The sequence below is a fragment of the Hydractinia symbiolongicarpus genome, chromosome 4 (genome assembly GCF_029227915.1).
Source record: "Hydractinia symbiolongicarpus strain clone_291-10 chromosome 4, HSymV2.1, whole genome shotgun sequence".
Classification (NCBI taxonomy): domain Eukaryota; kingdom Metazoa; phylum Cnidaria; class Hydrozoa; order Anthoathecata; family Hydractiniidae; genus Hydractinia; species Hydractinia symbiolongicarpus.
In genome coordinates this window covers 19,895,026-19,908,212 of record NC_079878.1, presented here as the reverse complement: position 1 = coordinate 19,908,212, position 13,187 = coordinate 19,895,026, and the positions used below count along the sequence as shown (strand labels likewise).

The window sequence follows — 13,187 nt, the reverse complement described above, 5'->3', positions numbered from 1 at the left end:
TACACAATGAAACTGCATTAGATATAGCTGAAATGTAAGGACTGTGAATATTTTCTGCTATTAAACCAAATTAAGCTCATCCAGAGAAATGTTTTTTTAATAAACGCTGTTTTTTAGCGTCCAAAATCAACTGGTTAATATTACTTTCCGTAGGCAATACATTCATACCTAAAATAAGCTAAAATATCTGGTGGCACTCTTGCAGTCCGTGTCTCATAACGACTTTCAGAGATATCAATTCGAATAGACTCTTTTCTTGATTGTTAGTTCCAATGAGCATCGAATTAGTTAGGTTATTATTACTACTTGAGATATGGATTCAGGGATGTAAAAGGTCATCGATTTGGTTATTGTTGTTAGCGTAGGTGATATTCAGTAACAGATCTAGTAGACCATCATCAAAAGAATCGCTTGAATCTAATTTGCTAGTCAGATCTTCCATAATCCTCTGAAACAATGACTTCCAATTTTTGTTCCAAGTTTTTCCTTCTCAATGTAATCCCTCATTGAAGCTTCCATCAGTTCGTGTTCCATTTACTAACATTTAAATTTTCCCAAATGACAATTTATATCTATAGAGTGAATTGTTAAGCTCTCATATGTAAAACATTTTTTTGCATGTTTGCAGCACTTCAGATAAAGTTACATTCACACAGAACGTTTCTTGTCTCACACCACCACCACCACCCTTTGTCAATCTACATTAACATATTTTATCGGCTTATTATCATAGTTTATCCAACCCAAGATAACTGTCCCATTTCCAACACTTCTTCGGTTTCTTAAAGATGAAGGTTGTACCCTCTTGAAGCCACCTTTTTCATAGCTTCAGCGTGAGATTTTTAATTGATACCCTGACTTTGACTTGCCTCGTTTTGTATGCAACATGCTTTGACACATATGATGTGTCTTCTTTCTTTTAGTCCTAACTCAAAAAGATGTTCCTCATCTACAATGCCATACTGCACTAGTATCCATCTGAATGAAAAAAAGTGAAGATGGAGGTCATTTTTAGCTAGCTATTATTACAATCAAGAAAAAAAACAAATTGGAATAGGAATACGACCAGCTAAGTAGTTATATCTACCTTGTTTTTTCAAGACTTATCCATAACATTATCATTTAACCGTAGGTTCACACGAAGAAGCTCTAAAACAACATTCTTTAGCTTTTAAGAAGATTTCACATACACCAAACTTAAGTGTATGTGAAACAACTTTTTGTTAGAGATTGTCAAATCATTTGGAGGTAAACATGAACAGAGAATGGAAAGGACAAAAAAAGTATCAGATCCACATACGAAAATTTCCCTTCAAATTTTTTAGCTTAATATCCTGAAGTAGTCAATGAAAACTTCTCAAAATCTTGCGACAAGCTAAGCGAATTAACGCAATTAAAATCATAGAATTACAAGTACACTAAAGAATATCAGTGGCAGCTACAAAGAGGCTGTTGATGCTGACCGTAAAAGTGGTGGCGGAAGATTGGTTATGACATTCTTTAATTTATGCTCTGATATTTGGACTCCCTGCAACAACAAACCTTTAAAGTGGTTTTGACACTTCACATGACACCTCTGTCGAGGGATCGAGAACTAAAGTTTCTCAAACTTATGAAATAAATTTGAAAAAAGGAGGAAATATGTGACGATCATGATAGAGAGTTGCTTTAACCACTATCGTTAAGTACAAAAAATGCAATCAAGAGTAGTGACGAGCAAGACATTACTTACAAATTACAGACAAAATTGTTTATACAAAAAGTTATATCTCAAAAGTAAGCAATTGAATATTGTGAAAGAAGTTGGATAATAAAATGGAACATTCGGATGCTAACTTCAAGGAGTTTAAATGTTTAAAATAGCAAAATAGCAAAGTGTATAAGAAATGTGGATAATAAAATTGCACAAAGTAACCAAATTATAAACACTGAATTGTATCCTTCAAGACCCGCCATAAAACCTTTAAGCCTACTAAAAGCACAAACAAAGAAAGACTGTAAAATTTCATGAGCAAAACCAATTAAATGTTTTTCCGGCATCAAATATGCTGGAGGTTAACACTATAGATACTGGGTTTTGTGTATTAAATATGCTGGGGGTTAACCATGTGACACTAGGTTTTTTGGAATAACCCTATTGATACTGGTTTTTTTTCGGTATCAAATATCCTGTGGATAGATTTAGCCAACTTAAATGTTTTTTGGCTTAAAATACGATGCTAAAACTTGGCTGGAATATAGAATCACATAAAAGAAGATTGTTTGTTAGAGATAAAGAAATACTGACGTAATGGTTTTAACGAGGACTAAATTAAAGAATGAAAACGGCATTTGTTTCGACGCGTTTTGAGTGTCAACACCCATTTTCAAGAATAACTAATGATTACAATTATAATATTTGTATAGTATGAGCATGAAGCGTAAGAATTTATTAATTGCAAAATTTATGTTTTGTCGAATAACAACGGTGGCTAAAAGGTATTTAAAACAGTTGTCGATAAATCCAACAGGATAAACGTTTTTGCCAAAAATGTGTTTTAACTTAACTAAATTTTGATGACAAAGTGACCAACTAGAACAAATACAATAACAGCGATTGACCAACATATACATCATGCTAAAATTATACGTATCAGGAATAAAAGTGTCAAAGTGTGTGTATACACCACTAAGCGTTCTATAAATACAAGGGAAGAGTTTATTTTCTATACGGGTAACGTTGATATCTAGAAATGACAATATATTATGTTTTCAGATTCAAGAGAAAAAGATTAGCAGTGTGACATCTATTCATACATGAATGAAACAGTTGTAAATGATGAGGTAATTGAAACAAGACAAAAATATCATCGCCATAACATCTATAATATAGCGGCTTAAATTGGTCAGGACAATTATCAAGCCTGTTTCCCATAATGGCAAGAAAAACGCATTAACCAAATCCTTCTCTTTTAATTAATAGAAAAATTAAGTAATTTACCTTAATAAACTTTAACTTCTGTAAATTTCATTTGATCTTTAAGATGCTCTTGCATTTTCCCGATGTATGTGTTCCTATCAACAACAACTACAGAATTACCTTTATCGGTTTTTTGGAGAATAAACAAGGCTGTTTCCTTGATCCTCGTTTTTGTGAAAACGTATTACTGACAGTGTTCAAATAAAAAAGGATCATCATAGTTCATCTGTTTCTGGTCAACTATCTATTGATACTAGATCTAAATTAAGAAAGATATTTATAGAGTCGCTTAACTGCTGTAAACTAGATGTGATATTCAAAACCTCTTGCAGATTACCGTCTTTTTCAGGTTTCAAGATAAAGTTCCGTCATCACTTATCTCATGTGTGGTATATAAATTTTTGTCCAGCAGCTGCAACGCTACATATTACGGAGAATCATCTCGCCACCTGAAGATAAGAGCCGGCAAACAAGTGTAAATCTGTGTTGCCTAGTAACAGTGCGGTTAGCGACCACTTACGGGTTTGTGAAAATTCACAATTATCGTTCGATGATTTCGCTATTTAGGGTCACGGGAATAAATCTTTCAAACTCGAATTAAAAAAGAGACTGCTTATATGCGTGATATATCCATTTTAAATAAAAAACGTACGTTCTATGCCGCTATTGTTATTCGACAGAACATAATTTTTGCAATTAATATATATTTTTACGCTTCATTTAAGCTCATACTATGTAATTTTTTAAATTGTAATCATCAATTATTCTTAAAAATGGCCTATTTTTTAACGACGTCATTATTTTCTCAGAACAAGTGTTTCCGAGCTAACAATTATAAGTCGATTGTATTGATTTTCACGTAAATCTTGTTTTCTAAATTGTTCCTATGTTGTGACCCTTTAAATATTACCTCTTGGTTAATAGAGAGGTGAGTTACAGATTGTGTTAAATAAATAAAGATTTTAGTTCTGGGAGCACATTTATCAACATGGTAAACTTTTAAAATAGGATTTCAAAAATATTTTCCATGAAAAGTTAACAAATAGAAAAATATTTAAATTCACGAATTTTTAGACTTTCCGGAGAATTATTTTAGGATTTATATTAAGGAATAAGTTTCTTTTCTTTCGTTCAGCCCCCTCTTCGTATAAATAGGGTTAAGAAATGTTACTGCTGAAAAGATTACATAATTTTTTTGCCCCACACATGAATTTGGTCTGCGTATAGTAAATTGTTTTTGCTACTTTGCTCACTGATTCATGAAAACAAGCTAATTCTATGACGTAGTAGAATTTGCACTGGCAAAAAGTTGGTACGTTTAAGAATAATTGTCAATATATAGTGTTTGAGTTTACATCAACGTTGTCTTAAGTTGTTTCCTTCAAATTGATTATTAAAGTGTAACTGTTCTTTGCTTGCTACGAACAAAAGTAAATGTTGAAATGAAAAGAAATAGCGAAAAAGTAAAATCAATTTCACTTTTTCGCTTTTTCTTTTCATTTCAACAATACTTATTGTTCGTAGCAAGCAAACAATGTGTTTTGAAAAGAGCGCCCAAACAAACAAAAAATTGCTACATTTTTTAATTAAAAGAAAACAAAACTAATTAATAAAAATGAAACAAGAACCCACTTTCGAAATAAAGAAAACTAAAAGCAAACTGAATTGGGTGCCTCTTACACAAATATTTAGGATCTGACAAAAAATTAGGCGCCTCATAGAAAGCTGGAGGGTGGAAATGAGGGACTTGAATAATGATCTCAAGGATTACTTATGACGTTACTCTGATCACAAAACATATGTGATAGATTAAAAAAAATGAGGAATGCCACGATAATACTTTATCTTTTTATCAAAAAAAGTCTTCTATGATATATACCTAATATAACCTAACAAATATAACAATACTAAGTTGGAAAAAACTTTAACAAAATTGATTTCGTACATTTCAAATGATCAAATCACGTATCTTAGGAGCATCATAATATTTATCCATTTTATATATTTTGATATATCCATTTTAAATAAAAAACGTACGTTCTATGCCGCTATTGTTATTCGACAGAACATAATTTTTGCAATTAATATATATTTTTACGCTTCATTTAAGCTCATACTATGTAATTTTTTAAATTGTAATCATCAATTATTCTTAAAAATGGCCTATTTTTTAACGACGTCATTATTTTCTCAGAACAAGTGTTTCCGAGCTAACAATTATAAGTCGATTGTATTGATTTTCACGTAAATCTTGTTTTCTAAATTGTTCCTATGTTGTGACCCTTTAAATATTACCTCTTGGTTAATAGAGAGGTGAGTTACAGATTGTGTTAAATAAATAAAGATTTTAGTTCTGGGAGCACATTTATCAACATGGTAAACTTTTAAAATAGGATTTCAAAAATATTTTCCATGAAAAGTTAACAAATAGAAAAATATTTAAATTCACGAATTTTTAGACTTTCCGGAGAATTATTTTAGGATTTATATTAAGGAATAAGTTTCTTTTCTTTCGTTCAGCCCCCTCTTCGTATAAATAGGGTTAAGAAATGTTACTGCTGAAAAGATTACATAATTTTTTTGCCCCACACATGAATTTGGTCTGCGTATAGTAAATTGTTTTTGCTACTTTGCTCACTGATTCATGAAAACAAGCTAATTCTATGACGTAGTAGAATTTGCACTGGCAAAAAGTTGGTACGTTTAAGAATAATTGTCAATATATAGTGTTTGAGTTTACATCAACGTTGTCTTAAGTTGTTTCCTTCAAATTGATTATTAAAGTGTAACTGTTCTTTGCTTGCTACGAACAAAAGTAAATGTTGAAATGAAAAGAAATAGCGAAAAAGTAAAATCAATTTCACTTTTTCGCTTTTTCTTTTCATTTCAACAATACTTATTGTTCGTAGCAAGCAAACAATGTGTTTTGAAAAGAGCGCCCAAACAAACAAAAAATTGCTACATTTTTTAATTAAAAGAAAACAAAACTAATTAATAAAAATGAAACAAGAACCCACTTTCGAAATAAAGAAAACTAAAAGCAAACTGAATTGGGTGCCTCTTACACAAATATTTAGGATCTGACAAAAAATTAGGCGCCTCATAGAAAGCTGGAGGGTGGAAATGAGGGACTTGAATAATGATCTCAAGGATTACTTATGACGTTACTCTGATCACAAAACATATGTGATAGATTAAAAAAAATGAGGAATGCCACGATAATACTTTATCTTTTTATCAAAAAAAGTCTTCTATGATATATACCTAATATAACCTAACAAATATAACAATACTAAGTTGGAAAAAACTTTAACAAAATTGATTTCGTACATTTCAAATGATCAAATCACGTATCTTAGGAGCATCATAATATTTATCCATTTTATATATTTTGATATATCCATTTTAAATAAAAAACGTACGTTCTATGCCGCTATTGTTATTCGACAGAACATAATTTTTGCAATTAATATATATTTTTACGCTTCATTTAAGCTCATACTATGTAATTTTTTAAATTGTAATCATCAATTATTCTTAAAAATGGCCTATTTTTTAACGACGTCATTATTTTCTCAGAACAAGTGTTTCCGAGCTAACAATTATAAGTCGATTGTATTGATTTTCACGTAAATCTTGTTTTCTAAATTGTTCCTATGTTGTGACCCTTTAAATATTACCTCTTGGTTAATAGAGAGGTGAGTTACAGATTGTGTTAAATAAATAAAGATTTTAGTTCTGGGAGCACATTTATCAACATGGTAAACTTTTAAAATAGGATTTCAAAAATATTTTCCATGAAAAGTTAACAAATAGAAAAATATTTAAATTCACGAATTTTTAGACTTTCCGGAGAATTATTTTAGGATTTATATTAAGGAATAAGTTTCTTTTCTTTCGTTCAGCCCCCTCTTCGTATAAATAGGGTTAAGAAATGTTACTGCTGAAAAGATTACATAATTTTTTTGCCCCACACATGAATTTGGTCTGCGTATAGTAAATTGTTTTTGCTACTTTGCTCACTGATTCATGAAAACAAGCTAATTCTATGACGTAGTAGAATTTGCACTGGCAAAAAGTTGGTACGTTTAAGAATAATTGTCAATATATAGTGTTTGAGTTTACATCAACGTTGTCTTAAGTTGTTTCCTTCAAATTGATTATTAAAGTGTAACTGTTCTTTGCTTGCTACGAACAAAAGTAAATGTTGAAATGAAAAGAAATAGCGAAAAAGTAAAATCAATTTCACTTTTTCGCTTTTTCTTTTCATTTCAACAATACTTATTGTTCGTAGCAAGCAAACAATGTGTTTTGAAAAGAGCGCCCAAACAAACAAAAAATTGCTACATTTTTTAATTAAAAGAAAACAAAACTAATTAATAAAAATGAAACAAGAACCCACTTTCGAAATAAAGAAAACTAAAAGCAAACTGAATTGGGTGCCTCTTACACAAATATTTAGGATCTGACAAAAAATTAGGCGCCTCATAGAAAGCTGGAGGGTGGAAATGAGGGACTTGAATAATGATCTCAAGGATTACTTATGACGTTACTCTGATCACAAAACATATGTGATAGATTAAAAAAAATGAGGAATGCCACGATAATACTTTATCTTTTTATCAAAAAAAGTCTTCTATGATATATACCTAATATAACCTAACAAATATAACAATACTAAGTTGGAAAAAACTTTAACAAAATTGATTTCGTACATTTCAAATGATCAAATCACGTATCTTAGGAGCATCATAATATTTATCCATTTTATATATTTTGATATATCCATTTTAAATAAAAAACGTACGTTCTATGCCGCTATTGTTATTCGACAGAACATAATTTTTGCAATTAATATATATTTTTACGCTTCATTTAAGCTCATACTATGTAATTTTTTAAATTGTAATCATCAATTATTCTTAAAAATGGCCTATTTTTTAACGACGTCATTATTTTCTCAGAACAAGTGTTTCCGAGCTAACAATTATAAGTCGATTGTATTGATTTTCACGTAAATCTTGTTTTCTAAATTGTTCCTATGTTGTGACCCTTTAAATATTACCTCTTGGTTAATAGAGAGGTGAGTTACAGATTGTGTTAAATAAATAAAGATTTTAGTTCTGGGAGCACATTTATCAACATGGTAAACTTTTAAAATAGGATTTCAAAAATATTTTCCATGAAAAGTTAACAAATAGAAAAATATTTAAATTCACGAATTTTTAGACTTTCCGGAGAATTATTTTAGGATTTATATTAAGGAATAAGTTTCTTTAAACTTTTAAAATAGGATTTCAAAAATATTTTCCATGAAAAGTTAACAAATAGAAAAATATTTAAATTCACGAATTTTTAGACTTTCCGGAGAATTATTTTAGGATTTATATTAAGGAATAAGTTTCTTTTCTTTCGTTCAGCCCTCTCTTCGTATAAATAGGGTTAAGAAATGTTACTGCTGAAAAGATTACATAATTTTTTTGCCCCACACATGAATTTGGTCTGCGTATAGTAAATTGTTTTTGCTACTTTGCTCACTGATTCATGAAAACAAGCTAATTCTATGACGTAGTAGAATTTGCACTGGCAAAAAGTTGGTACGTTTAAGAATAATTGTCAATATATAGTGTTTGAGTTTACATCAACGTTGTCTTAAGTTGTTTCCTTCAAATTGATTATTAAAGTGTAACTGTTCTTTGCTTGCTACGAACAAAAGTAAATGTTGAAATGAAAAGAAATAGCGAAAAAGTAAAATCAATTTCACTTTTTCGCTTTTTCTTTTCATTTCAACAATACTTATTGTTCGTAGCAAGCAAACAATGTGTTTTGAAAAGAGCGCCCAAACAAACAAAAAATTGCTACATTTTTTAATTAAAAGAAAACAAAACTAATTAATAAAAATGAAACAAGAACCCACTTTCGAAATAAAGAAAACTAAAAGCAAACTGAATTGGGTGCCTCTTACACAAATATTTAGGATCTGACAAAAAATTAGGCGCCTCATAGAAAGCTGGAGGGTGGAAATGAGGGACTTGAATAATGATCTCAAGGATTACTTATGACGTTACTCTGATCACAAAACATATGTGATAGATTAAAAAAAATGAGGAATGCCACGATAATACTTTATCTTTTTATCAAAAAAAGTCTTCTATGATATATACCTAATATAACCTAACAAATATAACAATACTAAGTTGGAAAAAACTTTAACAAAATTGATTTCGTACATTTCAAATGATCAAATCACGTATCTTAGGAGCATCATAATATTTATCCATTTTATATATTTTGATATATCCATTTTAAATAAAAAACGTACGTTCTATGCCGCTATTGTTATTCGACAGAACATAATTTTTGTAATTAATATATATTTTTACGCTTCATTTAAGCTCATACTATGTAATTTTTTAAATTGTAATCATCAATTATTCTTAAAAATGGCCTATTTTTTAACGACGTCATTATTTTCTCAGAACAAGTGTTTCCGAGCTAACAATTATAAGTCGATTGTATTGATTTTCACGTAAATCTTGTTTTCTAAATTGTTCCTATGTTGTGACCCTTTAAATATTACCTCTTGGTTAATAGAGAGGTGAGTTACAGATTGTGTTAAATAAATAAAGATTTTAGTTCTGGGAGCACATTTATCAACATGGTAAACTTTTAAAATAGGATTTCAAAAATATTTTCCATGAAAAGTTAACAAATAGAAAAATATTTAAATTCACGAATTTTTAGACTTTCCGGAGAATTATTTTAGGATTTATATTAAGGAATAAGTTTCTTTTCTTTCGTTCAGCCCCCTCTTCGTATAAATAGGGTTAAGAAATGTTACTGCTGAAAAGATTACATAATTTTTTTGCCCCACACATGAATTTGGTCTGCGTATAGTAAATTGTTTTTGCTACTTTGCTCACTGATTCATGAAAACAAGCTAATTCTATGACGTAGTAGAATTTGCACTGGCAAAAAGTTGGTACGTTTAAGAATAATTGTCAATATATAGTGTTTGAGTTTACATCAACGTTGTCTTAAGTTGTTTCCTTCAAATTGATTATTAAAGTGTAACTGTTCTTTGCTTGCTACGAACAAAAGTAAATGTTGAAATGAAAAGAAATAGCGAAAAAGTAAAATCAATTTCACTTTTTCGCTTTTTCTTTTCATTTCAACAATACTTATTGTTCGTAGCAAGCAAACAATGTGTTTTGAAAAGAGCGCCCAAACAAACAAAAAATTGCTACATTTTTTAATTAAAAGAAAACAAAACTAATTAATAAAAATGAAACAAGAACCCACTTTCGAAATAAAGAAAACTAAAAGCAAACTGAATTGGGTGCCTCTTACACAAATATTTAGGATCTGACAAAAAATTAGGCGCCTCATAGAAAGCTGGAGGGTGGAAATGAGGGACTTGAATAATGATCTCAAGGATTACTTATGACGTTACTCTGATCACAAAACATATGTGATAGATTAAAAAAAATGAGGAATGCCACGATAATACTTTATCTTTTTATCAAAAAAAGTCTTCTATGATATATACCTAATATAACCTAACAAATATAACAATACTAAGTTGGAAAAAACTTTAACAAAATTGATTTCGTACATTTCAAATGATCAAATCACGTATCTTAGGAGCATCATAATATTTATAGTAAGTAAGCCCTTCTTTAATGTGTTAAGAGAAATTAAGAAGGCAATGATAACTTTTTCGGCAGTAAAACACATTTACTCCTCTGTCAATAGTTTTTTAATCGACATTATGCTTAACGGTCACTTAAAAGCAAAACTTTCCACAAGTACTAAAACGAATTTTAAAAGAACAACTTAACAAAAGTTGCTCCATGTTTAAAAAACTTTATGCCTTTTCTTACAAAATTTAAACAAAAATAGGAACGAAAATGTAACAAAAATAATTTAAAAAAATATAAATAAAGCTAACTACTCTGGAACGCTGTTTTTTCTCATTTGGGTAGAAACATGTTCGCCGTCGAAGGCTTCATTGCCCATAGAAGCTTCGACGTCGATAGGAGCTTCGACGACGGTAGGAGCTGCGTCGTCGATAAGAGCTGCTTCCGAGTCCGCGACGTCGATAGGAGCTGCGACGTCGATAGGAGCTGCTGCTGAGTCCGCGACGTCGATAGGAGCTGCGACGTCGATAAGAGCTGCTTCCGAGTCCGCGACGACGGTAGGAGCTGCGTCGTCGATAAGAGCTGCGTCCGAGTCCGCGACGTCGATATGAGCTTCCACGACGGTAGGAGCTGGGTCGTCGATAATAGCTGCTTCGACGTGGGTAAGAAGATCGTGATCGGTGGTTTGATCGCGTAAATCCCCGTGTAGCAAAGCTCACAACACTTGGAAGCAACATACGTGTAACAGCACCAGCAATTAACGATCCAACCAAAGGTTTGGGATCTTAAGTAAAAGACACCTGACTTACGATCGAATTTCTTAATTTTTTGTTATTGTTACTGGCTAGCCGTTATATTATTGAAATTCAACATTTTGGTGGTGTTAATAAGTGGAAGGTGGTGGCAGATTTTCTCGTTGTTAAAAATATGCACAATATATGTTAATACGAATTTAATTTAAGATTTCCTACTGAACAAAACAGCAATGCAAAAATATATTAGTTGCAAGCTGTGTTGTAGGCCAGACACGATTTACATTTGATAGTGAAAGATTAAAAAATATTTGGGTACTATGTTTACCTCGTTTCCTGGGTGTAGCTCTTTCTTCAACTTCGAAATCATCGTCTGTAAAGCAAACGGTATACATTTCAACATCTTTCTTATTATTTTGGAAGACAAGCAATAGACAGACCTGCTACAAAGCAGTATCTTATGCGAAATTTTTTTAATAAATAGTGACAACCTATTCACGACTGATTATTTTTACGCTTAAATGTATCAGTTTCTCCACTTTCAATTTTTTTCTGCTTTACACAATATTTATAGCAGTTTAAGAAACTGCATAACCTTCTATTTTTATATTTGACACATTTTCAACTTTTAAGTAAAAGCTCATCACGTGGGCCGGTCTGAGCAATAGCCGGAGTAAATAAAGTATAAAGGAGTCACCTTCGTCATAACGCATTTCATCTGGGACCCTCAATTGTTGTTGGCTCATGGAGCCAGGCTGGAGACTTTTTGTCATAACATCTTTAATGTCCTTCTCTTCTTCACTTTTAACAACTATGTAAAGAATAACATAAAGGAAAAAAAATAACATGTAAATCATAATAAAAATGGTAACAAGTTGTAGTGATGATCTGGATCTATCCATCTGATCGTTGTTGGATCCATCGAACTGATCTTTGATCTTCAAAGACGGTGATTTGGAAATGTATTGGTTCAAACAAAGGAAGAAGAATTCTTATTTATCAACTGCTTCAAAATGTTGTTTTTCTTCTAAAATTACGCCTTCTGCTAACATAACATGCAGTTATTGAAATGTAGTTTAATAACTTTGATGTTGTAAAAATTCAATGCTAATGGTGAAAGCCAACTTACTGTTGATTGTTAGTAAAGTAGTCACAGCAAGCAGCGTTATAATTTGGAACAGATTCATCTATTTAAGAACAAGAATTGAATTATAAAATTAGCAGAAATATTTTATCCCATATGTCTTCCACACAAAAAAAAATTTGCTAAGAAAAATATTAAGAAAATTTAAACATTTAAGTGTAAAAGCCAATTCTTTAAAAGTAAGCATTTATTGAATGTATTAACTGTTTCCAATTTGGTAGATTCTGTTTGTCTTTTATAGAAATAGGCTAAACTTTGCCTGTAAAGACTATATGTAGACTGAGTATGGTTTTTGTTACCAAACACTTACAAACTTACGCTTTGTGAAAACGTCTGTTCCTTTCAATCCCCTCTGACCAATGTCTCAGGTTTCTACGCATTTTGCTTTTAACTTGTGAGTAAAACCTAAAACGAAACTTGCTTTTTAATTACTTAAGGAAAGCAAATTACTTTCAATATTCATGTGCAAACTAAGCAAGCCCTCTTAAATCATGAGAATAAGGAAAGCAAAAATTGTTATCTTTCTGAGAATACGCCCCTTTTTTAAATTAGTTCTGAACACTGTCTAAGAGAAACAAGTTGTCTTCAGAACCTAATCATCATAACTGAAATTGTAAAGATTTCTCATTGTGCACTCACAAAGTTGTTAGTTCTGTTCAGGGAATCTTCAACACAAAAATAGTGAACATTGC

The 13,187-nt window shown here is 30.9% G+C and overlaps 1 protein-coding gene across 2 annotated transcripts; it reads right to left on the bottom strand.

Moving 5' to 3' along the window:
- Positions 1-4,785: 4,785 nt before the first annotated feature.
- LOC130641707 (uncharacterized) lies at positions 4,786-12,911 on the bottom strand. 2 transcript variants are annotated; one of them, XM_057448634.1, is made up of 5 exons: positions 12,814-12,911; positions 12,481-12,538; positions 12,049-12,162; positions 11,680-11,724; positions 4,786-11,383 (listed from the first exon to the last, which is right to left on the bottom strand). In XM_057448634.1, exons 2-5 carry the CDS (start codon positions 12,536-12,538, stop codon positions 10,968-10,970), a joined length of 633 nt encoding a protein of 210 aa, XP_057304617.1. In that variant the 5' UTR covers positions 12,814-12,911; the 3' UTR covers positions 4,786-10,967. The 2 variants fall into 2 exon arrangements, with proteins under 2 accessions (XP_057304617.1, XP_057304618.1); XM_057448635.1 differs by having other exon boundaries at positions 12,806-12,879.
- Positions 12,912-13,187: the final 276 nt, after the last annotated feature.